At 35.7% G+C, this 26,526-nt stretch overlaps 1 protein-coding gene across 6 annotated transcripts in view; it reads left to right on the top strand.

The window, feature by feature from the left end:
• Positions 1-26,526, top strand: part of HYCC2 (hyccin PI4KA lipid kinase complex subunit 2) — a 97,771-nt gene that overhangs the window by 39,444 nt on the left and 31,801 nt on the right. For all 6 annotated transcript variants that reach the window (XM_049887806.1, XM_049887802.1, XM_049887805.1 and 3 more), the window contains 5 exons: positions 4,143-4,229; positions 5,127-5,228; positions 16,909-17,088; positions 21,082-21,162; positions 22,885-23,000. In XM_049887806.1, the coding sequence (XP_049743763.1) occupies positions 4,179-4,229; positions 5,127-5,228; positions 16,909-17,088; positions 21,082-21,162; positions 22,885-23,000 (530 nt within the window). In that variant the 5' untranslated portion in view covers positions 4,143-4,178. The remainder of the gene's footprint in view (positions 1-4,142; positions 4,230-5,126; positions 5,229-16,908; positions 17,089-21,081; positions 21,163-22,884; positions 23,001-26,526) is intronic.

The following is a 26,526-nucleotide window of genomic DNA, read 5'->3' as shown; positions in this document are numbered from 1 at the left end:
GGGAAAGACAGACAATAATATGTAAATGAATAAGCAAGATAATTACCAAACCAAACCGGTTGCAGTTGAGTTGATTCCGACTCATAGCGACCCTTTGGGACAGAATAGAACTGCCCCATACGGTTTCCAAGGAGCAGCTGGTGGATTTGAACTGCTGACCTTTTTGATTAGCAGCCGTAGCTCTTAACCACTGTACCACCTGGGCTCCAAGGTAATTAGATTGTGGAAAGTGGTATAAAAGAAATGGGCAGAATGACAGGGGTTGAAGGGGAGGAATAACTGGGATGGGGCAATTTGAGTAGATAGGAAAGGCTTCTCCAAGGAGGTGACATTTAAACTGATAGCAACCCAGCCATATACAGACGACTTGAAGAAGATCATGCTAAGTGGCAAGTACAAAGACTGAGGGAATCCAGAAACAAAGTGATAACGTGGTCAAATGGGTATCTCTTATCATACTTTAATTATGCAGTTTTTTCTTTTTAATATTATTTCTTGTTTTCTTCTTAAAGTGTTGATTAATTGATGTCTTAAAATTAGTTGTATCACATTTTTGTTGAATGCCCTGGAGTTGATTCTGACTGATAGCAACAGAATAGAATAGCCCCAAAAGGCTTTCCTGGGCTGTAATCTTTACAGAAGCAGATTGCCAGATCTTTTCTTCCCCAGAGCGGCTGGATAGGTTTGAATGATGACCTTTCAGTTAGCTGCTGAATGCTTAACCATTGTGCCACCAGAGCTCCTTAGTTGTATCATAGAGTTATGGTTATCATTATTATTAACACCACTTTATTCTTCTATTTAAAGGTATTTAACTTTCAGTTACTTTTTAAGTGGTTTTGGTAGATACCGCAGAGATTTGATTTGCCAAATTTGTGATACTAAGAAATTTACCCTAGATGGGATACTTTTATTTTTTTTAATTGGAAGATGGTCATCAGGATTACTTAGGGGAGCTGTTACAAAATATGTAAGCTGGGACCTATTAAAAAAACAAAAACAAAAACCAAGCCTGTTGCCATCAAGTTGATTCTGACTCATAGCGACTCTATAGGACAGAGTAGAACCACCCCACAGAGTTTCCAAGGAGCGCCTGGTGGATTCGAACTGCTGATCTTTTGGTTAGCAGCTGTAGCACTTAACCACTATGCCACCAGGGTTTCCATATTGGGTGGAAATTCTGATGCAGTGTGTATCAGGTTTAAAAGATGTGTGGTTCTTTTTAAAAATATTTGAGCTAATTTTTCATTTTAAAAACAGTATATATTCTTTGTAGAGATTATGAAAAAAATTATTAATTGTAGTTGCATTTTCTTGCCCTTTTTATACTGTGATAGTATATGTCTTTAAAATCTTGTAATCTCTTATAGTTAGCTAAAAAATAATTTATAAATTTTCCTAAAACATAGAAATCTTGATTTAAAACATTTTAAGTATTCTAAATAATTATGTAACAACTTATTTATTTTGATTTTTCAAAGAAATATTTTCTTTGTTTTGTTGAACAATAGCTAGTTAGAAAACATAATGGAAAAAATCACAATCACAGCAAAAAAATGTAAACTACTTAGGAATTAAGGTAATTGGAAATGTGTTGACCTATCTGAAGAAAACACATAACTTATGCTAAGACCTATCAAAGACGATTTTTAACTAAGAGCAATGTCATGCTTCTATATGGGAAAACTCAATATTGTGAAGATGTGATTGGTATTTGAAAGAAAATAAAGAGCAATCAGTGGAATAAATGTAACACCCGAAAGATGGCTTATTTGAAGGGCAGTAGCATTTGGATGTATGGTTCTTTTTTTTTTTTTTTTTAAGTCTCATTTCTTCAGCAAGAGTTTTTAACTTTGGGGGTCTAGTCCTATGAAAGGGCTGTAGTAAGCCTATGAACTCCCTGACATTGTTTGTGAAATTGTTTATGTACAGGCATCATATTTAACTTTTTCTAAAGAAGGGATCCATAGTTTTGTTCAGATCCCAAAGGGATCTGTGACTTCCTCTTCCCCTCATCAAAGAAAAAAAAAAGTCAAGAACCATTATTTTGTATCTTGTATGTCATGATTTGGAAACCCTGGTGGCGTACTGGTTAAGTGCTACAGCTACTAGCCAAAAGGTCGGCAGTTCAAATCCACCAGGCGCTCCTTGGAAACTCTATGGGGCAGTTCTACTCTGTGCTATAGGGTCACTAGGAGTCGGAATCGACTCGACGGCAGTGGGTTTGGTTTTTTTTTTTTAATGTCATGATTTATATGTAGTATTAGTTCATTGATCCAGTTTTTTTTTCTTTTTATTGTTCATTGTGGAACGTTTCAAACCTGTAACAAAATAGAGCAAGTAGTATAATGAAACCTGTATAGCAGTTAAGCAGCTTCAATTGTTATCAACTCATGGCCAGTCGTAGTTCATCTATACCTGAATACACTGTCCTCACTATCCTCTCCCTATTTATTTTATAGTAAATCCCAGGCATCATTTCATCAACAAATATTTCATTATGTATCTCTAATGCATAAGGACTATTTTTTTTTAAAAAGCTACTGCAATACCATTGGAAACCCTGGTGACACAGTGATTAAGAGCTATGGCTGCTAACCAAAATGTCAGCAGTTCGAATCCACCAGGCGCTCCTTGGAAACTATGGGGCAGTTCTGCTCTGTCGTATAGGGTCGCTGTGAGTCAGAATCGACTTGATGGCAACGGGTTTGGTTTTTCAGGTGGCAGTACCATTGTCAAATATAAAAATAAGCTATAGTAATTCCTTAGTTTAATATCATCAAATAACCAATCATATTCAGCCTTCCCCAGTTGTTTCATACTTTTTTTTAACTGTTTGAATTAGGATCCTAATAAGATTCATACTTTGCAATTGATTATTAATACATGTTTTTTAATCTCTTTTAATATGTAGGTTCCCTCACCATCTCTCTCTTATCTTACACTGAAGAAATACTTCAGTCTGACTTAAGAGCATTCACTATTTGAAAATAAGGGGCATATCTTACTCCTTTTTGTACTTATTGCTTATATACTCCTTAGTATAGTGCCTTATAGATAAATATTTAAAAATCCTTTTGGAATTGAAGAAAAAATTAGAAAATCTGATTTCTTTTTTTTAGGTAAAAATCTAATATGAAATTTGACACAAAATTAGGCAAAGATATCTTTTTAATAAAGGAGCTTTTGTTTTAGTCGCTTTAAAGACAGTTCTTCACCATCACCAGAAGTTCTTTATTTCTTCCTGTTCTTAGCTTTCCAGCCTAAAAAATTGTTGTTTCTTTCTATTAACAATATGTGCTTGTTTTTATTTATTTATTTTTTGGAATTCAAAATTACGTATTCTCAAATAATGCTTTCCCTCAGAGGTAAACACTTAATAGGCTTTTTTCACATCTTACACAATTTCTAAATGGAATTGTGGTTTGCATGCTATTTATTGTGCAATTTGCTTTTTCTAATTGGACGTCTTTCCATTTTAGAAAACATAGGTCTACCTTCTTCAAAGACCTTCTTTTCTATGGTGTATATATGTTTATAATCAGTTTACTGAATATATGATGCTTGATTTCTAGCTTACCTAGCTTTGTCATTTACAATCTGTCACATGGTTTTTCCATGGTGTATAACTTATTTTGGAAACCCTGGTGGCGTAGTGGTTGAGTGCTACAGCTGTTAACCAAAAGGTCAGCAGCTTGAATCCACCAGGTGCTCCTTGGAAACTCTTTGGGGCAGTTCTGCTCTGTCCTTTAGGGTCGCTATGAGTCGGAATTGGCTCAATGGCAATGGGTTTTTTTTTTTTTTTTGGATTTAACTTATTTCAGTTGTATACTTGGTAAGAGCTCCAGGCATAGACTGTGCATCGTCTTGGGTATTGTGCTGTTTGATTTTGCTCAGTAAACTTGATTTTTCATTTTGAAGCATAGCTGCTGGTTAAAGTATGAAAGCATTAAGATAATATATTTAAATGCATCTTTTTTTTTTAAAAAAAGCTTATTTCTGAAGAGAAGTTTTTTTTTTTGGCAAACTTCCTTATCTAAAATGTATACTAAATTTCTCCTTTAATAAAAGGCACACATCATTTGCCTTTGGTAGCTTTTGTGCGTATTGCCATCCTCAAGTTCAGCACTACTCTCTTTCAGAGGTAAAAAAAAAAAAAAAATAGAAGGTAGAAGAAGATGCTGGGATCTGAACGTGGTGTTGTGGAAGAATGGTTGTCAGAATTCAAGGTAAGTTGGATTGGGGGTAAGGATGTATTATGTGATTTTAAATGTCATTAATTTAAATAGCAAACGTGCTGTGTGGTTAAACTTGTGCTAATGTTTTGATATGAAGTGAAAACAGTAAAATATGAAATAATATGTTTCAATTATAACTCTTGAAAAAAGCACTGATGTGGACAATGTCTAGAAGATAATATGTAAAAATGAAAATAGTTGTTAGGATCAATGAGGGGATATTTAAGTTTAAAAACATATTCAATAAAAGAGGTGATGCCACTAGGCTTTAGTAAGGCCCAGACGTAGGATTTGTGCTTTAGGCTTTTATTTTCTGTAATTAACAGTCACTTGGAAGCCCTGGTGGCGTAGTGGTTAAGTGCTACGGCTGCTAACCAAAAGGTTGGCAGTTCAAATCTGCCAGGCGCTTCTTGGAAACTCCGTGGGGCAGTTCTACTCTGTCCTATAGGGTCGCTATGAGTTGGAATCGACTCGATGGCACTGGGTTTGGTTTGGGCTTAACAGTCACTCACTGATTTGATTAAAAACCATATAACTTAATAATTCTATGCAAATAAAATGTTTTTTAAAAATATAAAATGTAAGAATTGCAATATCTCCTACATTGTATTTTGGACCAGATTAGTTTAAAGTGACTCATTTTGGTAAATCTTGGAATAATTTTTGATTTCTAACCATTTTTCAAGGTTGAGTAGTTAAAAGAATTATTTTAAATAACATCCTAACTTTATAGTTTATTAATTCTCATGGTTATTTCCTATATTAATTATTTTCACTTTTCTTGTTGACTCTATTAGTACTGTTTTCAGATTGAAGTCATGTAAAATAAAGTTCCTGACACCCCAAATATTAAGTTCACTTTTGTTTTTCTTTGGTGATTTCTTTTAGGCGTTACCTGACACTCAGGTCACCAATTATGCAGCAACTTTACACCGGAAAAAAACACTGGTACCAGCCCTCTATAAAGTTATTCAAGATTTGAATAATGAGGTAGGAAAGTTCATAAGAAAAAAAAAAAATTAACACAGTGAAATGAAATATGTGTACCAAAACCCATATATGTAAGCTTTCCTCTTAAAAAAATTTCTTCAATTTTACTTGTGGGACTGAAAATCTTTCTTTCTGCTGTTTTTCATTCTGATGGTTGCTTTGGCTTTTTCTGACCCCTTCCTTTTCATATTTTAAAATGTTTCGATCAAATTTGTTCTTGTCAAGGGTAGTATATTTTGATTCTTGATTTAAGTGACTATCATCTCAATAGATTATTTAATTTGAAATTCTTCTCTGTGAATGTTTCCTGTTCCAGAAGCCAAAATTTAATGAAATTCTGATTGAGATTTATTTTAAATATTCTTTACAGTTATTTGATTGATAATATAAGACTATATATAATCGCTCTAATCAGCGAAATCAAACTTATAACACAAGGTGATGCTGCTAGTAAATGCTGAAAATGATCAGAGAAAGCACCTTTTAGTCTAAATGGTCAAGATCAGTAAGAGTTTCCTATTGTTCGGCCTTGGATAGAAGAAGGAAAAAAATGCAGTATTGGATCCATATATTAACTTATGCAAAATACACACATTATCTTTCCATTAACACATTAGTACAACATACAGTTTTATCACCACTGGTTTCATGTGTGCTTTAAAATGAAAATGAAAGGAACACACAGGAAAGTAGCTTCTTATCTTCCCAGATACAGCCTCCAAGAGTGCCACTGCTGTGTACTGGAGTGAGTTTGAAGAAGTTCAGGTAATCATCTCCTAACCAGCAGCTTAACTTAAAGTCCATCTTTATTTTTGTCCTTTCACTAAAAGCTTGCTTACTGACCTCTTCCTTTCCTGTCTCTTCTCAGTTAGACTTGCATCTGTTGCAGTTTGTAGCAGCAACTGCAGGGTTAATCTGCCTCTTTTTCTCATGCTGTGTATTTCTGAATGTTTTGAAAATTTAGGTATGGGTAATGTACATATATGCATATCCTTCTTGGTCAGGAGTTTTCAAAATTCACTGTCTGAATAATGAATGTGTTTTATGCTAACTTAACATTTAAACTTTGCTTATTAAAATATCTCTGTTTTATGGTTTCTCTTTAGAATGTAAGCTCTTTATGGGCAGTGATCATATATTCTGTATTTGTTACTTCCCCAGAATCTAATACTTTATCATGTACGTAATGAACCCTTGATAAATATTGTTTAGAAGAATAAAAAAAAAAAAAAAGAAGAAGAATAGTGAACTACAAAATGAGGTTCTAAAATGCTGTCATTTTCATTAGGACTTACATGTGTATAAAAAGTATCCTTTGACTTTTTAAAATATATATTTTTTTCTCTTTTTATTAGCCTACTACCAAAAACTATAATCTTTGCATTGTCAGGTTGCAGAAGGGACAAAAGGTTTTTTTATCTTCATTTCTCTCGTCTGATGGATATTGATGGTGTTACTGGTTGCTGAGAATTACCTGGCAAGGGTGTTGGCCCTTTGTATATGTGCTGGTAATGAACCCCTTTGAAGGAAGGAAAGGGGGTGTAATGATAAGGAAGGAGAGGCTAGTATTAATGGAACCTAGGGAACTTGAATAAATATACTCGATTTTATAAATGTTTAGCTTATGCTGTGCCTTTAAAAAATTCCAGAGTTAGAATTTTCCAAGTAATTGTCAGTAAACAGTCATAAAGAGAAATGGAAATAGAAGGAAATATAGAAATGATGTATTCCATTAAGACTTGTTCAATTATTTTCAGATCATTCTAAGCTAAAATATGCTAAAGGTCACTTTATTTCCTTATTTTACCATAATTTCTTTGGGAATTCCTTGAGGCAACCTCAAAATATATTTATTTCTAGGGTTATGTCTTAGTCATCTAGTGCTGCTATAACAGAAATACCACAAGTGGATGGCTTCAACAAAGAAATTTATTCTCTCACAGTCCAGTAGGCTACAAGCCCAAATTCAGGGTGTCAGTTCAGGGGAAGGCTTTCTCTCTCTGTCAGCTCTGGAGGAAGGTCCTTATTATCAGTCTTCCCTTGGTCTGGGAGCATCTCAGTGCAGGAACCTCAGGTCCAAAAAATGTGCTCTGCTCCCGGTGCTGCTTTCCTGGTGGTATGAGGCCCCCATGTCTTTGTGCTCGCTTCTCTTTTATATCTCAAAAGAGGTTGGCTTAAGACACTATCTAATCTTGTAGATCTCATCAATATAACTGCCAGTAGTCGATCTCATTACATCATAGTGATAGGATTTGCAACACATAGGGAAATCACATCAGATGACAAAATGGTAGACAATCATACAATACTGGGAATCATGGCCTAACCAAGTTCACATATATTTTTTGGGGACACAGTTCAGTCCATGACAGGTGGCAAATGTGATTAAGTTGAGAGTTGACCTAGAAAGGGTTCTTTTGTTTCATATTAGCATTTCATTAAATATTTAAGATACATATTGCAATTTATGTATTAGGTTCTGGCTTGGAAAAAGGAATGCAAAGGTACATAAATATTTTAAAAATTAAGTTTGAAGTAGAAAATTTAATTTTAGAAAAAGATGTTTCTAAGTTGGTGCGAGTGAATCTTTAAAAAATATGTTATCAGAATTTATACATCAAAATGTCTTCTACAAAGATGTCACTTCATGAAGCTCTATAGTTTTTCAATGGTGGTAACCAACATTACCCAAAACATTTTTTTTTTTATTAACTTCTATTGAGCTTCAGGTGAACGTTTACAAATCAAATCAGACTGTCACATATAAGTTTATGTACACCTTAGTCCGTACCCCCACTTGCTCTCCCCCTAATGAGTCAGCCCTTCCAGTCTCTCCTTTCGTGACAATTTTGCCAGCCTCCAACTCTCTCTATCCTCCTGTCCCCGCTCCAGACAGGAGATGCCAACACAGCCCCAAGTGTCCAACCCAAAACATTTTTATATTTCTTTTAAATTACTTTCTAAAATTTATTTATTATTTATTTGTACACTTTTAGTGGTACAAAGTGTTTTCCTTTGAGGATACACTGAATTTTTTTTAAACCACCAAAACTTCATTTCACAGTAGTATGTTAAATATAATAGATGTTCAGGTCTGATAATACAGGATACCTTTGACATTCTCAAGGAGTATATTGAAGTAACAACTTTAACAGCAATAACTTTAATACCCGTAAATTTCCAAACACATCATGTTTTTCAATCTCTTCATTTTGGCTTTACCTTAAACTCCCTACCCTCTAGCATTTTTGTTTGTTTTCTTTTGGGGATTATTTTACGTAGAAAAACTAAATTTAGGTAATTTTACAAAAGTCAGTATTTATTTAGTGACAACAAACAATGAAGGCAGATTACTTTGCTTATATTGGGTGGTGATATTTTGCTGATAACTGGGTAGTCAGAACCTTAAATGCCAGAGGCCTTCTACTCTATTGTATGGTCAAAATTGTGACTGATTATGAAATAAAACTTTTTTTTCTACTGTGACTTTTAAACTGATACTTGAAAGTGTTTCTTTCAAAGAGATGTTCCAAGAATATTTTGAGCAGTTGTGACATTGTGGAACTGAGCATATAGCTTTCTGAGATTATTATACTTTGGATACTGTGGCATTAAAGAAATTACTCAATTATTTTATATTGTCATACTTTATAATATTAATGTGTGAGACCTTGCCATAGGTAGAAATGGAAGAAATTACAACTTCAGCGATCCAAGTTCAAGACCCAGCGTTCATTATAATCAACCAGTTGCTGGCATAGGTCTGCTTTCATTGTTTCTCCTGTCAGGTCATATGGTTCTAACCATGTGTTCAGACTTTAGAAAGAACGATTCTGCAGAATCTTAAAGCAATGCTGAACTTTAGTCATATAAAGAGGGCCCTTTTAGTCCTAATTCTGTTATGTTCTGAAATGTAATCAGATGTATTATTTAGTTAACAAATTATTTCAAAAAGTTGCCACATGCCACGTATAATAATAATTGGAACTTATGACATTCTTACAAATAATTTTATTTAAAATCATAAAAATTCTTAATGTATACTTCCTAGAAGTTTAATATTACATTGTCATGGCTAACCTGTGTTACAGTTTTAAGTGTTCATCTCTAGACCAGCATATGGCTTTATTCTTCTCCCTTCCTCCCTTCCAGATCCCTTAGATACTCTAGCAAGTCTTCTAATTCAAAGAGACCCCTAACACATTAACCCTATCACTTTTTTTTTATGATTTAATTACACCTCCTCTGTTGGGTCGCTATGAGTCAAAATTGACTTGACGCCAATGGGTTTGGTTTTTTTTTGGTTCTCCACTCAGTGTCTCACTCCTCTCTTTTCCCAGCTAAATTTTCATGATCCAGGATTACAGTCATTCCCCTTGTAAACATTCTTAACTCCTTTGCCTCTCATTCCCTCAGTTCATACTCTCTAGGCAAAATCAATGCTGGATAAAATCCAGCCATCCATCTACTTCATGCCTGCTGTACCTGAGCAGCTGAACATGCCTGAGAAAATACAATTTGATTGACTTGCTCCACTTTCCCACTTTCAATTCAGGATTACAAATCTCAAATAAGCACATAGTGCTGCCTTGCAGTCTTACTTTACTTCCTTGGTACACTTACTGTCCCACTGTTCATTTTATACCTTCTCTTTCCTCATATTCTTACTGTCCTTCCTCCTCATTTTCAGCTTGCTTTCTATATCAATAAAAAAAGAATAGTTGGAAACTCTCTTATTTTCTCGTTCAAATCTTATCATTCTACCAACATCTCTACTCTTTTCTGCCATTCAGTGGATGAAGTGCCCTAGGTTGTATCAAAGGCAATCTCCTGACTACATTCAAAAAGCTTATTATTTCTTCATTATTGGTACTACATGTAATAGAATATTTGTGATTAAACAAACCTCACTCTGCTCCAACTCCATTCTAGTGTAAGAAATACGGTATAATGGAAACAATACTTTGTTGTAGAAAGTCCTGAATTTTAGTATCTTCCTCTACTACTAACTTCTCTATAAGTTTGGGCAAATTTTCTGACTAGTCTAGGCTTCATTTGTAAGGGAAGAGTTAGAATACTTTTTAAGATTTTAACAGCTATGATAGTGATTTCACTTGAAGGATTTAGAGTTACATGTATGTATGTAAATTTCTTAGCTTTAAAGTTGTTTTTCAAGAACTAAGCTGAACTCATCTTAGTATTAACTGTATAGTCAACATTCAGGTTGTTGACCTGATTTTACAAGTTTGAATGTAGTGATTTTTCGGCAATGTTAGATTATTACAGACATATCTAACTACGTTCAAGTAGATTTCCTAATGTCTATGCACTATTTTGGTCATTCAGAATAGAGGTAATAAGCGTATGAAATTACTGAGTTACTCATATTTTAAGAGTTTGTGTTAAATTTTAATTTAAAAATTATTTTATAGTTTCTTATTAGTATTAAAAAATTAAGTCCATGACAGCCAAAGTGCAACCCTGAGCATATCTCACCTGAAGTTAGAGACCATCTCAGGAATAGATTTGGCACATTGAGCACTAATGAATGAAGACCAGACGAGTTGTGGGAGAACATCAAAGACATCATACATTAAGAAAGCAAAAGGTCGTTAAAAAGAGAAGAAAGAAAAGACCAAATGGATGTTAGAAGAGACTCTGAAACTTGCTGTTGAATGTAGAGTAGTTGAAGAGAATGGCAGAAATGATGAAGTAAAAGAGCTGAACAGAAGAAGGGTGGCTCAAAAAGACAAAGTAAAGTATTATAATTAAATGTGCAAAAACATGGAAACCAAAAGGGAAGAACACTCAAGCTGAAAGAACTAAAGAAAAAAATTCAAGCCCTGAGTTGCAGCTTTGCAGAATTCTATTGGCAAAATATTGAACGATGCAAGAAGCATCAAAAGATCGAAGGAATGCATAGCGTTACTGTACCGAAAGAACTGGTTGATGTTCAGCCATTTCAGGAGCTAGTATATGATCAAAAACTGATGGTATCGAAGGAAGAAGTCTAAGCTGCAGTGAAGGTATTGGTGAAAAACAGTGCTTTGGAATTGACAGAATACAAATTTAGATGTTTCAACAAATGGATGCAGTGCTGGAAGCACTCACTCATCTATGCCGAGAAATTTGGAAGACAGCTACCTAGCCAACCAACTGAAAGAGGATCCATATTTGTGCCCATTCTAAAGGTAGATTATTCAACAGAATGTGGAAATTATCAAACAATATCATTAATATTACATGCAATTAAAATTTTGCCAAAGATAATTCAAGAACATTATAGCAGTGCATCAACAGGGAACTTCCAGAAATTCAAGTTGGATTCAGAAGAGAATGTGGAACATGGGATATCATTGCTGATGTCAGATAGATCTTGGCTGAAAGCAGAAATTGTCAGAAAGGTGTTTACCAGTGTTTTTGATTATGAAAACGCATTTGACTATGTGGATCATAACACATTATGGATAACGTTGCAAAGAATGAGAATTCCATAACACTTAATTGTGCTCATGAGGAAACCGTATGCAGACCAAGAGGCAGTTGTTCGAACAGAATAAGGGGATGCTGTGTGGTGCAGAATCACAAAGGTGTGCATCGGGGTTGTGTCCTTTCACCATACTTATTCAATGTATGTGCTGAATAAATAATTTGAGAAGCTGGACTAAATGAAGAAGAACGCAGCATGAGGATTGGAGGAAGACTCATTAACAACCTGCGATATGCAGATGATACAGCCTTGCTTGCTGAAAGTGAATAGGGCTTGAAGCACTTCCTGACAAATATCAAAGACCACATGCGTCAGTATGTATTACACCTCAACATTAAATAAAAATCCTCACAACTGGACAAATAGCCACATCATGATAAACAGAGAAAATATTGAAGTTGTTGTAGATTTCATTTTACTTGAATCCACAGTCAGCATCCATGGAAGCAGCAGTCAAGAAATCAAACAATGTAAAGCATTATGAAGAAGAACAAAGTGGGAGGCTTCACACTCCCTGATTTTAGAACCTATTGTACTGCCATGGAAATCAACACAGCTTGTTACTGGTACAACAACAGACACATAGACCAATGGAACAGAATTGAGAACCCAGACGTAGGTCCATCCACCAATGAACAGCTGATATTTGACAAAGGCCCAAAGTTCATTAAATGAGGAAAAGGCAATCTCTTTAGCGAGTAGCACTGGCATAACTGGATATCTATCTGTAAAAAAATTTAACACTTCCCATACCTCACATCATACACAAAAACGAACTGAAAATAGATCAAAGACCTAAATATAAAATCTAAAACAGTAAAGATCATGGAAGAAAACATAGGGGACAATGCTAGGGGCTGTAATACATGGTGTAAATAGTATACAAACCATAACTAACAATGCACAAACACCAGAAGAGAAACTAGATAACTGGGAGCTCCTAAAAATCAAATACTTTGCTCCTCAAAAGATTTCACCAAAAGAGTAAAAAGGCAACCTACAGACTGGGGAAAAAAAATTGGCTACAACGTATCCGATAAGGGTCTAATCTCTAAAATTTAAAAGATACTGCAACACCTCAACAACAAAAAGACAATCCAATTAAAAAATGAGCTAAGACTGTTTACAGTTGCAAAAAGATGGAAGCAACCAAGATGCCTATCAACAGATGAGTGGATAAATAAATTATTATGATATAGTCACATAATGGAATACTACACAACGATTAAGAACAACTATGAATTCGTGAAACATCTCATACCATGGAATGTGGAAGGCGTTGTGCTGCATAAAATTAGTCAGTTTGCAAAAGGACAAATACAGTATGAGACCACTATTATAAGAATTCTAGAAAAAGTTTAAACACAGAAGAGAGTGGGAGGGAGGAAGAGGGATAGTCACTAATTAGATGGTAGACTAGAACTATTTTAGATGAAGGGAGAGACAACATACAATACAGCAGAGGTCAGCACAACTGGACTAAACCAAAAGCAAAGAAGTTTCCTGAATACAACCAAATGCTTCAAAGGGCAGAGTAGCAGGGACAGGGGTTTGGGAACCATGGCTTCAGGAGACATCTAAGTCAATTGGCATAACCAAATTTGTTAAGAAAACATTCTGCATCCCACTTTGGTGAGAGGTGTCTGGGGTCTTAAATGCTAGCAAGCGGCCGTCTAAGATGCATCAATTGGTCTCAACCCACCTGGAGCAAAGGAGAATGAAGAACACCAACGATATACGGTAATGATGAGCCCAAGAGACAGAAAGGGCCACATAAACCAGAGACTCAATCAGCCTGAGACTGGAAGAACTACATGGTGCCCAGCTACCACAGATCACTGCCCTGACAGGGAACACAACAGAGATTCCCTGATGGAGCAGGAGAACAGTGGGATGCAGATCTCAAATTCTCATAAAAAGACCAGGCTTAGTGGTCGGACTGAGACCAGAGAGACCCTGGAGGTCATGGTCCCCGGACCCTTTGTTAGCCCAAAATTGGAACCATTCCCTAAGCCAACTCTTCAGACAGGGATTGGACTGGACAGCAAGATAGATAATGACACGGGTGAGGAGTGAGCTTCATGGCTTAAGTAGACACGTGAGACTATATGGGCAACTCCTGTCTGGAGGCGAGATGAGAAGGGAGAGGAGAGCAGGAGCTGGTTGAAGGGACACGGGGAATACAGGATGGAGAGGAGGAATGTACTGTCTCATTAGGAGGAGAGCCGCTGGAAGTACATAGCAAGGTGTGTGTAACTTTTTGCATGAGAGACTGACTTCCTTTGTAAACTTTCACTTACAGCACAATAAAAAAATAAACAAACAAACAAAGGGCTAAGGGTATGAACAGATACTTCACCAAAGAAGACATTCAGGCGGCTAACATACGGGGAAATGCTCACAAACATTAGCTGTTAGAGAAATGCAGATCAAAACTACAATGAGATGCCATTGGCTGGCACCGATCCAAAAAACAAAACCTAACATTTGTTGGAGAGGTTGTGGAGAGATCGGGAATCTTATGCACTGCTGGTGGGAGTGTAAAATGGTACAACCACTTTGGAAAACGATACGGCACTTTCTTAAAAAGCTAGAAATAGAAATACCATAGGATTCAGCAATCCCACTCCTAGGAATATACCCAAGAGAAATAAGAGCCGTCACTCGAATAGACATATGCACACTCATGTTCATTGCAGCACTATTCACAATAGCAAAAAGGTGGAAACAACCTAAATGCCCATCAACAGACAAATGGATAAACAAATTATGGTAAACATTATGGTACACACACAAAATGGAATACTGTGCAGCGATAAAGAACAGTGATGAATCCGCGAAACATCTCACAACATGGATTAATCTGGAGGATTCATGGATGAATTATGCTAAGTGAAATAAGTCACAAAAGGACAAATACTGTATGAGACTACTATTATAAGAACTCAAGAAAAGGTTTAAACACAGAAAAAAAAAAAGCATTCTTTGATGGTTATAAGGGTGGGGAGGGAGGAAGGAGGGGAAATTGCTAGGTAGATAGTAGACAGGGATCAACTTTGATGAAGGGAAGGACAACACACAATACAGGGAAAGTCAGCCCAACTGGACCAAAGCGAAAGCAAAGAAGTTTCCTGGACACACCCAAACACTATGAGGGGCAGAGTAGCTGGGTCTGGGTCTGGGGACCATATTTTCGGGGGACATCTAGATCAATTGGCATAACATGGTTTATAAAGAAAATGTTCTACATCCCACTTTGGCAAGTGGTGTCCAGGGTCTTAAAAGCTTTCGAGCAGCCGTCCCACTCAGAGCGAAGGAGAAATGAAGAAAACCAAAGAAACAAGGAAAATACTAGACCAAAGGATTACAGGGCCAAATGAACTAGAGACTTCACCAGCCTGAGGCCAGAAGAACTAGATGGTGCTTAGCTACACGAGTTACCGCCCTGACAGAGAATCCAACAGAGTCCTGGAAAGAGCAGAGAAAAATGTAGAACAGATCTCAAATTCACATAAAAAGACCAGACTTAATGGTTTGACAGAGACTAGAGGAACCCCTGAAACTCTGGCCCCTGGACACACTCTTAACCCAGAACTGAAACCATTCCCAAAGCCCGCTCTTCAGACAAAGATTTTTAAAAAACCCATTGCTGTTGAGTTGATTCCGACTCATAGTGACCTTTTGGTTAGCGGCCAATCTCTTAACCACTATGTCACCAGGGCTCCAAGAGGAGACAGGACTGTAAAACAAAAAATAATACACATGAGGAATGTGCTTCTTAGTTCAATCAGATGTACCAGAGCAAATGGGCAGCTCCTGCCCAAAAGCAGGATGAGAAGGCAAGAAGGGACAGGACGTGGTCGAATGGACACAGGGAACCCAGGGTAGAAAGGGGGAATGTGGTGTAACACTGTGGGGATTGCAACTAATGTTACAAAAGAGTATGCATATAAACTTTTGAATGAGAAATTAACTTGAGCTGTAAACTTTCATCTAAAACACAATTTAAAAAAAAAAAAAGAAAAATGATGCATTGCGTTGGGCAAATCCGCTGCAAAAAACCTCTTTAAAGTGTTGAAACGCAAAGATGTCTCTTGGAGTACTAAGGTGTGCCTGACTCAAGCCATGGTATTTCAGTTGCCTTGTATGCAGGCGAAAGCTGGACAATGAATAAAAAAATAAAAAAATTATTGATGCCTTATAAATTATGGCAAAGAATATTGAATATACCATGAACTGCTAGAAAAATGAACAAATCTGTTCTGAAAGAAGTACAGCCAGAATGCTGCTTAGAAGGGAGAATGGCAAGACTTCATCTCAGTACTTCGGGCATATTACCAGGAGGGACCAGTCCCTGGAGAAGAATATCATGCTTATTAAAGTAGAGAATCAGTGAAAAAGAGGAAATCCCTAAATGAGATGGGATTGACACAGCGGCTGCAACAGTGGGCTGAAACATAGCAACAAATGTGAGGATGGTGCAGGACCCGCACAGTATTTCCATCAGCTGAATATAGGTTCACTGTTAGTCAGAATCGACCTAACAACAATGACAATTAGTATATGATCTGCCTTTTAAAATGATAGTCAGATTTTTGCAGCCTGTAGTTACTCCAGCAAAACCAGGTCTAAATTGGAAGTATGTGTTTAGGGAAAACTGGAATAATCAGTTTCTTTTATTTGTATGCATTTAAAATAGCATTTTGAATACCCAGAGATTGTGTATTACAAAATCCTTCCCTCTACTGAGTGGTACATAATTTGTTTAAATCTTAGTCTGAGTTGAGATTTAAAGTTTATTTCAAACATGACCATTTGAAATTATTTTCTTCTGATGGAAATTTTTTTAAGTGAAAAATGTTAAGGGTTGGTAAGAATAGAAAGGGAAAGTTGCCAAATATAATTTATAGTACATTGATTAAAGAATTTTTCATCTAATAATTTAGTAGTACAGTATATTGAAAGGTATCTTGATATTATATGGGCACAAAGTACTTATAGTTAGTGGATTGGTCAGTTTAATATATGGTCTCTACATAAATAGGGATTAAGGATTTTGGTTGAATTAAAAAATATTTAGGAATTAATATTGAGAATTTATTTTAAATATTATATAGGTAAATGTATATTAAAAAGTACAGTTACAGACAGAAGAATGGAAATAACCAATGTACTTTATTTTTATTTTAGCTGCTGGAGCCTGTCTGCCACCAGCTCTTTGAACTCTATCGTAGCTCTGAAGTTCGACTTAAGAGGTTCACACTGCAGTTCTTGCCAGAATTGATATGGGTTTATTTACGGCTTACAGTTAGCCGAGACAGACAGAGTAATGGTTGTATTGAAGCACTTCTGTTAGGAATTTACAATTTGGTAAGTTGAAAAGTAGATTTAACTATTATAATCAGTATCATTCTTAATATTTTATGACTTATTTCTTCAAATCGTTTCAGTTGACCAATATTTATGAATGTCTTCTGTGTAAGGCATTGAGTTGGGCACCAATAAATATAAAAAATTAGGTGTGATACTTGTTTTTAGGAAGCTTCTGCTCTGCGAGAGAAGAAATAATTATAGATGACTAATAAGCAAAATTTTTACAAGAGTATTTCAGAGAGAAACTTAGATGCTAGCTGAAGTTATTGTGACAGGCTTTATTGAGGAAATGGCATCTGTGCTTGGCCTTAACAGGTGGTGTAGTACTAACATTGAGATTAGGAGTAGGTGAGATTTCAGAAATAATCACATGAGCATAAGCACAGATGTAAGGAAGTCATTTCCTGGAAATAGAAAATAATTCTTTTTGAAGTACAAAATATATATGCAAGCTGTGAAAGATACTTTGGCATCTGTTTTAGAGGGTCTTAAACTCTAACGGAGCCCTAGTGGTGCAGAGGTTAAGTGCTCGGCTGCTAACTGAAAAGTCAACAGTTTGAACCTATCAGCCGTTCTGCGAGAGAAAGACGTGGCGGTCTGCTCCCGTACAGATTACAGCCTTGGAAACCCTATGGGGCAGTTCTGCTTTGTCCTATAGGGTCGCTTGTTGTCAACAGGTAAACTCTAACGTAAAGAGTTTCGGTGTTCTGTAATACACATTGGGAAAGCAGTTACAGGTTTTTGAATAAAAGAATGGCATTAGGGAAATTAATTGGGTGATGGTATGCAGAGAGGCCTTGGAATTATAAATTGAACTTAATTACCATTCTTTGTATTTGGTAGGCTATATATATAACTGGAAATAGTGGGGCGAGTGGATATGAGATTACTGTTTCTTGAGGGAGGCATGTTAGTTAAGGCTGTTCTGTTACAGCCTGTTAGGATCTTTAAGATTTGACTAAGAACACAGTGGAAACTAGAGGGAGAACAGAGACCACTTAACATTTCCTAGATGCTAGAGGCCTTGCATGAAGGAACTTTAAGACTTGACTACTTCTGTAAGATGAATGGGCTTGCTGGAAAGGGAAGAACTTAAAGGTCTTGAGGAATGAAGGAAATAAGTGAGAAAGTTGGGGAGAGTTAGGAAACGTGGGAAACCTACATGGGACCTTTCTGAAGATACAGGTAGCAAGACTCCTTTTCTTGTGCAATGCAAAGGAACATCATATTCCCACCTTCTTGTACCTCTGTAAAAAATTGAACAGTTACCAGAACTCATCAATGAAGATCCATGAATCTAATGAATGTATATTGGAGTCACTGAGTGGGGAAAAGAATGAGAAGCCACTGGCACAAAACTTTTGTAATTTGATGATAAAGTTTTTTATAGCTATTTGCAAATTTATTTTAATATTCATTTGATGGTATATATTTGATAACACATTATTTTCGGTACTTTTTTTCTTCTAAGGAACTTTTAAGTGCTTTAAACATTATTATTCTGTTTTTTTCTCATGATGCCTAATTTGAGACATTGGTTCTAAAATATGTGCCCTTTGAAGTCTTATATTCTGTGAATTCAGTCCACATTGTAAACACTCCACATAACAAAGGTTACCTTTATAGTTGAGAGTTAATAAAGTACAGGAAGATTGAGTCACAATAAATATGTATTCTTCTGCACCAGTGCTCACTTGTATGAAGTGTTATCACTTAAGAACCCATTAGAAAATATTGCCAGTAATAGAACATATATGTCTGAAAGAAGAAGCATGGACTTTGGAATCAGTTGTATTCCATTTAAAACCAGGCCCTGACACATATTGACTATTTTAATATGGGCAAGTTTCTTAACATCTTGACTTCAGTTGTCTCATCTGTAACACAGGAATAAAAGATTTTGAGTAAGGATTAAAAATAACTTGAAGATCCTAACATATTGCCTGAGGTATTTAATAAATGTTTATTATTAATATTATCATGCTAAATCTGGGGGATTTTTTAATGAAAAGCTGGTTTAGGTATAAAATTTCTTTTTTACTAATTTGTTTTTTTCTTTTAAAGCAGGAAATTTGTTATATGCATTACTAAGTCTGCCATAGTGTCTAGCACAGCCTCATAGTAAATGTTTGTTGAATTATTGAGTTTAGTGTTTTAGCTTATGTTTAATATTATCATTTTTATTAATTTATTGTTGTTGCTATTGAGTCAACGTGTGTGATTAGTTTGTTTAGTGTAAAATTCAGTATTGAACAAATGAAACAAAACTATTTTGTGGAGTGGAATGTTTTATAAGTTATTGACAGTATTGGCTGGAGTTATAGTTTAATATCTTTTCACGTCTCAGAAATACTGTATCATAGTGGCATCTCAGAAATATATAGAAAATGCATAGTTATACCTTAGAAATGCAATCTCAGGCTTCTGAACTCCTTTCACTTCCGTTTATATCTGTGTTCTCTCTTTTCTGTGGTTCTCAATTTTTCTTACCTCTTTGGGTATTTTCGATGTTCTCACATCTCCCTTGCCTCAAATACCCACAGGGGAGTTTTATATTGTCCTCAGCCTTAACGAATTTCAGAGCACCCTTCTCCACAAATACACAAAAAGATAAAACAAAAGTACATAACTTAATTACCCAGCAAACCCAGTGCTGTTGAGTCGATAGAAATTAAAATTTTATTGCCTAACTTGAATCAAGTTCGTTCATATTCATACTTTCTCTGAAGCACAATGGCCCAAATGTGATAGTAACTGGAATTTTACTGCAAGGAAGTTGCCTGATCTCTCTCTAGGTAACTTTTAAAGCTGTTTTCCTACCAAAATGAGAGGCATGGCTATTGTTCACAGATGATTGGTACTTTGCTATGACGTACTAAATTCAGAAATGAGCTCTGTAAGGAAGGTCTTTGGGTTTGTGTTTTGGTGATGATAGTTGTTCTTTCTTCCTTTTATGCTGTGTAGCCAGCCACTCCATCTGTCTTCTGACTGCCTACTGTCTAGGTCTAGTAAAGGCAATCTCTATGGACTTTTTGCCTGATAAAGAGTTGTAAAAGGCACATAGACTGAAATAAAGCACTGGAGAAAAGGAGTGATGCAGCAGCATTTCACCCTCCTGATTGCTGGTGCCTGTGGAAGATTGGAGATACCAAAGAATGGAGAGTGAAAGTGCTTTTAAAAATCATAAGGATTTTCTTGCAGCTTACTAAAAATTACCTAAATATGAGTTTATTTTAATCATTTGGACTAATATTAATTATGTAAATACATAGCTTAGTCTGGGCTTTTAGCTTATTGCTGAATGTAAAAATTTCTTTTAGTCGAGGTTCATTCTGTGTTAATACAGTGTGTTTTCCTTGTTTTAATAAATGTGGATCTCTTGGCTGATATTTTTCTTTTCATTTTGTTTAGTTCAGCCACATTTCTATTACAAGAAGAGTTAATCACTTGTAGTCTTTCTTTCCTGTTATAAATTTAACATGAAAATTGATTTGTGTGCCTTCTTCATGTCTTTGCCGCCATATTCTATTTGATTTAGTATAGTATTGTGCTCATTCTCTATGAATTGTAACTCTACTAGTAAATTGTACAAATTTGCTAATAATTTAGAAAAGATATACTGGAGTACTAATATTTTTTATACACTGAAACCTGTAAAAGCTAGAACTCGGTGGGACTGTCTTGTTTTTCCAGGTCTCGCAAATTTCCCACCTTTGACAGGGTGCAGTCTTACCACTTTTTTATAGCTCCCTATTAATAAAAAAAAAAAAAAATTTTATTAGTGGAAAATATTTGCGTTTTCCTTCTCTGAAAGGTTTCTGTCTTACACGCGTTCCAGCTTTCGCAGGTTTTACTGCATATTACTATTTCTTTAAAAAATAAAAACTCAATTGTTAGTGATATATTCTGTAAGTTAAGAAAGTAGTCATTATTTCATGTAATAAAGGCCTGTGATTATTTCATTATCTTTGTATATTTTTTAAACTACAGGAAATCGCTGATAAAGATGGAAACAATAAAGTTCTATCTTTCACTATCCCTTCCTTATCTAAGCCTTCAATATACCATGAGGTAAGTAAGATTGGAAAGGTGGAATAATTTAAAATTATATTAAGAGATGGAAAGTCAGCTTCTTACTGGAATAAATATTCCTCATATTCAGCTTCTTACTGGAATAAATATTCCTCATATATCTTTACTGATTTGTTTCTTAAAAGTAGATGTTTGTTATTAGTGATATAAAGCTGAGCTGTGTCAAGAGAGGTAGAAAGTAATTAATGGAAAAGTTTTCCTCTGGTTCTTGTTTATTTCTTTTTTATTCTTCCACTTGCATCATTTTTGGTCTTTGTTTATTAATGCTTTGTGGGTTTTTGAAAAATATTTTTTATTTTTCAGTCTTACATACTGCTTTGTTGCTGTTGTTGTGTGCCATGGAGTTGGTTCTAACTCATAGTGACCTATATGAGAGGGTAGAACTGCCCCATAGGGTTTCCTAGGCTGTAATCTTTACGGGAACAGATTGACATGTTTTTTCTCCTGTTGGAAACCCTGGTGGCATAGTGATTAAGAGCTATGGCTGCTAACCAAAAGGTCAGCAGTTCAAATCCACCAGGTGCTCCTTGGAAACCGTACAGGGCAGTTCTACTCTGTCCTATAGGGTCACTGAGTCGGAATCGACTCGACAGCAGTGGGTTTGGTTTTTTTCAGTTTTTTCTCCTGTAGAGTGGCTGGTGGGTTCCAAATGCAGACCTTTCGGGTAGCTGCTGAGCGTTAACAATTGTACCACCAGAGCTCCTTAACATATTACTTCGAAACCACCTGTGTTAGATTAGTTTTCATTATTCTTTAGGAAATTGACTACTTACAAGAATTTTAACACTGTGATTGTTATATTTCAGTTTAAAAGAGTTTACTTGGTGTGTTCTAGTTGCTCAGTAACATTATACTTTTGATTTTTGCTTATATTTTATTTGGTTGAAGAATATGAGAACACATAGTCATAAAGGTAAATGACTTCTGTTAAACTGAACTCCTTATACCTGCTCTCATTAAATAAAATCCAATAAGGAAATATGTTATGAATGAAGCTTCTGGTCTCTAGTGGCTTTTAGTGCATGAAGTTGTGAGGGAAATATTTAAAGAAACTTTACAAGATGTCTAAAAATTACATTCCATGTTTCTGACTTGTATCATCTTGCTTGTATCATATCTCTATGCAGCTATTTATTTCCGTAATTCCCCCTAGAACTTTGTAGAGTGCCTCATATTTAACCAGGACTCGTTTTAGAGTAGAATATTTCTGAGTGATAGATTTTAATTAAGTTCTGTGTAATTATGAAAAATGGAAGGTAGTGAAGCATTAATGAATGGATGCTTCTTTTAACTTTAAAAACATGAAATCAATTATGTCACTATTAAAGAGTCATTTGAACATAGTTTAGATTATAGCAGTTTTACTCTGTATTCTGGAATACGAACAAATGAAAATTGATGTATTAACCTTTAGTCTTTCTAGCAACTTCTCTTATTCTCTTTCCTAAATATAGACTCATTCTATAATCTTTCAAAAATAAAGCAATATATTTCTAGTTTTAAATAATTTGTATGTATAATTTCCAAAAGGAGTTGTAGAGTTTATATAATTGAGAAATTGAAAAGATTTTGAAAGAGAAGAAATGGCTTCAAACTTTTTATTAGAACATAGAGTTTTGTGCAAAATTAAATATCATTACATAATATAGATTTTTACTTCATTTTAGAGATACTATCTCATACTTTGCTTTATTTCTGTAGCCCTCAACAATTGGATCCATGGCTTTGACAGAAGGGGCATTGTGTCAGCATGATCTCATCAGGGTTGTTTATAGTGATCTTCATCCTCAGAGGGAAACATTCACTGCACAAAACCGGTAATGGTCATAACTGTGGATAGTAACGATGGTTAGTTTATGCTTCACAGTTAAGGATAATTACTTCAGTCGAAGTTTAGTATGAGAGGAGGCAAAAAATTAAACACATCATACTAGTGAAATACGTCATACTATCAAAAGATCTGTCTGTCTAATGCTTGGTATTATGTAATGGTCATCTTGTATCAAGCATATAAAAACCAAAAGTATCAGCTTAGAGTCAGCCAAATCAGAGTTCATGTTCTAGCACTGTAGTTCAGAAGCTTACCCTCTCAGGTGCCTTGTTTTCTCTGTGGAATGGGATTAATGGCAAGACCTATCCTACGTGATTGTTGTGAGGAATAAATGAGGTGGTTCCTGAAACATGCTTAGCACAGTGCCTGGCTAACACACAATAAGTGTTAGCTGATACTATTATTCTTTATATGCTATTTTATCTTCCTAGTAAAATTGTGTTCTTATCTTATTGATTATAACATTACAGTTATGGAAGGAACATTTGGAAAAAACCCACTGCCGTCGGGTCGATTCCCATTCATAGCAACCCTATAGGGCAGAGTAGAACTGCCCCAGAGGGTTTCCAAGGAGTGGCTGGTGAATTTGAACTTCCAGCCCTTTGTTTAGCAGCTGAATGCTTAACCACTGTGCTACCAGGGTTCCATGGAATGCTTAACCACTGCGCCACCAGGGCTCAATGGAAGGAACATAAAACCCACAACTCACTGCCGCCAAGTTGATTCTGACTCATAGCGATCCTATAGGACAGAGTAGAACTGCCTGATAGAGTTTCCAAGGAGCACCTGGTGGATTCAAACTGCCGACCTTTTGGTTAGCAGCCATAGCACTTAACCATTATGCCACTAGGTTTTCCTGGAAGGAACATAGAATCAAGCATATTTCCATAATCATTGATCTTTGATCTGGAATTGTGGTTCTTCTTTTGTTTCTTGTGAGTATTACACAGATGATAGAAAAGTCAATGACTTCTCTTGTATCTTGACATATTGTTTTGGAATTCTGCTTTAGTGATTTGTCCTTTGTTAGCCAGCAGGATGCTGTATAAAACTTGGAGAGAGAAGGCTTTATCCCAACCTAAAATATCAGCTTAATTTTTTTCCATACAGTTAGGTTGGTTTACTCAGATCATTTCTGCAATATAAAATTTATATTAGAATAAAGGTTTCATAAGTACAGTCTGAAGACTGACTTGCATAAATATCTGGTTACCTCTTTTCTTTTTGTTTTCTAATATAAATTCTTTTGAAGTATAAATTATATACTTGAAAAATTAAAATAGAACTGGGTATAAAGTAAAAATATGCAAGGTTATAAAGGAAATAAACATGTCTTCTTCCCTCCAACCAGCCATTTCCACTCCCCGAAAGTTAAACTGGTATCAGTTTTTTATGTACCCTTCCAGAAAGTTTTAATGCATGCAAAAGCATATATTCAACCTTAAACACATGAGATTCAGTGTGCATACTGTTCTGGCACTTGGTTTTTTTTTTTTACTAAGAATAAAGCTTGGCCATCGTTCTCTGATAGCACATAGGGATCTCATTCTTTTCAATGACTATTTAGTATTCCATTGTATATATGTACAATCAGCTTTTAACCAGTCCCATATTGAACAAAATTTAGATTGTTTTCATTTTTTTGCTATTATTAACAATATTGCAAGGAACATATTTTTATGTATATATTTGCATAAGAGCACAAAGGTACCTGTAGAATAAATTCCTAATAGTGAAATTCCTATGCTAAAGAATGCCTGCATTTTCAGTTTGAGTAGATATTGCCAAATTATCTGTCCTAAACTACACCAGTCTCTTACCAGTAGTTTGAGAATATTTGCTTACACATATTAACCCGAAATACTTTAAAATATTTTGCTAATTTTTTAATCTTTGTCAATCTGATAGTTAAAAATTGGTGTCACAGAAGAAACAATCTTTGATGGTTATGAGGGAGGGAAGGGGTGGGAGTGGAAAAACAATAACTAGATAATAGATAAGTGGTAACTTTGGTGAAGGGTAAGACAGTACACAATATTGGGGAAGCCACCACAACTTGTACACGGCAAGGTCATGGAAGCTCCATAGACACATCCAAACTCCCTGAAGGACCAAATTGCTGGGCTGAGGGCTGTGGGGACCATAGCTCAATTAGCATACCACAGTTTATGAAGAAAATGTTCTACATTCTGCTTGGTGAATAGCATCTGGGCTCCTAAAAGCCTGTGAGCGGCCGTCTAAGATCCTCCACTGGTCTCACCCCTTTGGGATCAAGAGAGAATGAAGAAAACTAAAGACACGAGGGAAAGATTAGTCCAAAGGACTAATGGACCACAACTACCAAGGCCTCCACTAGACTACATCTAGTACAACTAGATGGTGCCAGGCTATAACCACTGACTGCTCTGACAGGGATCACAATGGAGGGTCCTGAACAGAGCTGGAAAAAAATGTAGAACAAAATTCTAACTCAAAAAGAAAGGCCAAAACAGGACCCATACCTCACACCAAGCACAAAAACTAACTCCAAGTGGATCAAAGACCTAAACATAAAGACTAAAACGATAAAGATCATGGGAGAAAAAATAGGGACAACCTGAGGAGCCCTAATACAAGGCATAAACAGAATACAAAACTACCAAAAATGATGAAGAAAAACCAGATAACTGGGAGCTCCTAAAAATCAAACACCTATGCTCATCTAAAGACTTCACCAAAAGAGTAAAAAGACCACCTACAGACTGGGAAAGAATTTTCAGCTATGACATCTCCGACCAGCGCCTGATCTCTAAAATCTATATGATTCTGTCAAAACTCAACCACAAAAAGACAAACAACCCAATCAAGAACTGGGCAAAGGATATGAACACACACTTCACTAAAGAAGATATTCAGGCAGCTAACAGATACGTGAGAAAATGCTCTCAATCGTTAGCCATTAGAGAAATGCAAATTAAAACTATGATGAGATTCCATCTCACTCCAACAAGGCTGGCATTAATCCAAAAAACACAAAATAATAAATGTTGGAGAGGCTGCGGAGAGATTGGAACTGTTATACACTGCTGGTGGGAATGTCAAATGGTACAACCACTTTGGAAATCTATCTGGCGTTATCTTAAACAGTTAGAAATAGAACTACCATACAATCCAGAAATCCCACTCCTGGGAATATACCCTAGAGAAACAAGAGCCTTCACACAAACAGATATATGCACACCCGTGTTTATTGCATCTCTGTTTACAATATACCAAAAAGCTGGAAGCAACCAAGGTGTCCATCAACAGATGAAGGGTAAATAAATTGTGGTATATTCACACAATGGAATACTACGCATCGATAAAGAACAGTGAAGAATCTGTGAAACATTTCATAACATGGAGGAACCTGGAAGGCATTATGCTGAGCGAAATTAGTCAGAGGCAAAAGGACAAATATTGTATAAGACCACTATTATAAGATCTTGAGAAATAGTATAAACTGAGAAGAACACATACTTTTTTGGTTACGA

Source organism: Elephas maximus, chromosome 6 (assembly GCF_024166365.1).
Source record: "Elephas maximus indicus isolate mEleMax1 chromosome 6, mEleMax1 primary haplotype, whole genome shotgun sequence".
NCBI classification, from domain to species: Eukaryota; Metazoa; Chordata; class Mammalia; order Proboscidea; family Elephantidae; genus Elephas; species Elephas maximus.
This window is presented reverse-complemented; position numbering and strand designations above follow the sequence as displayed.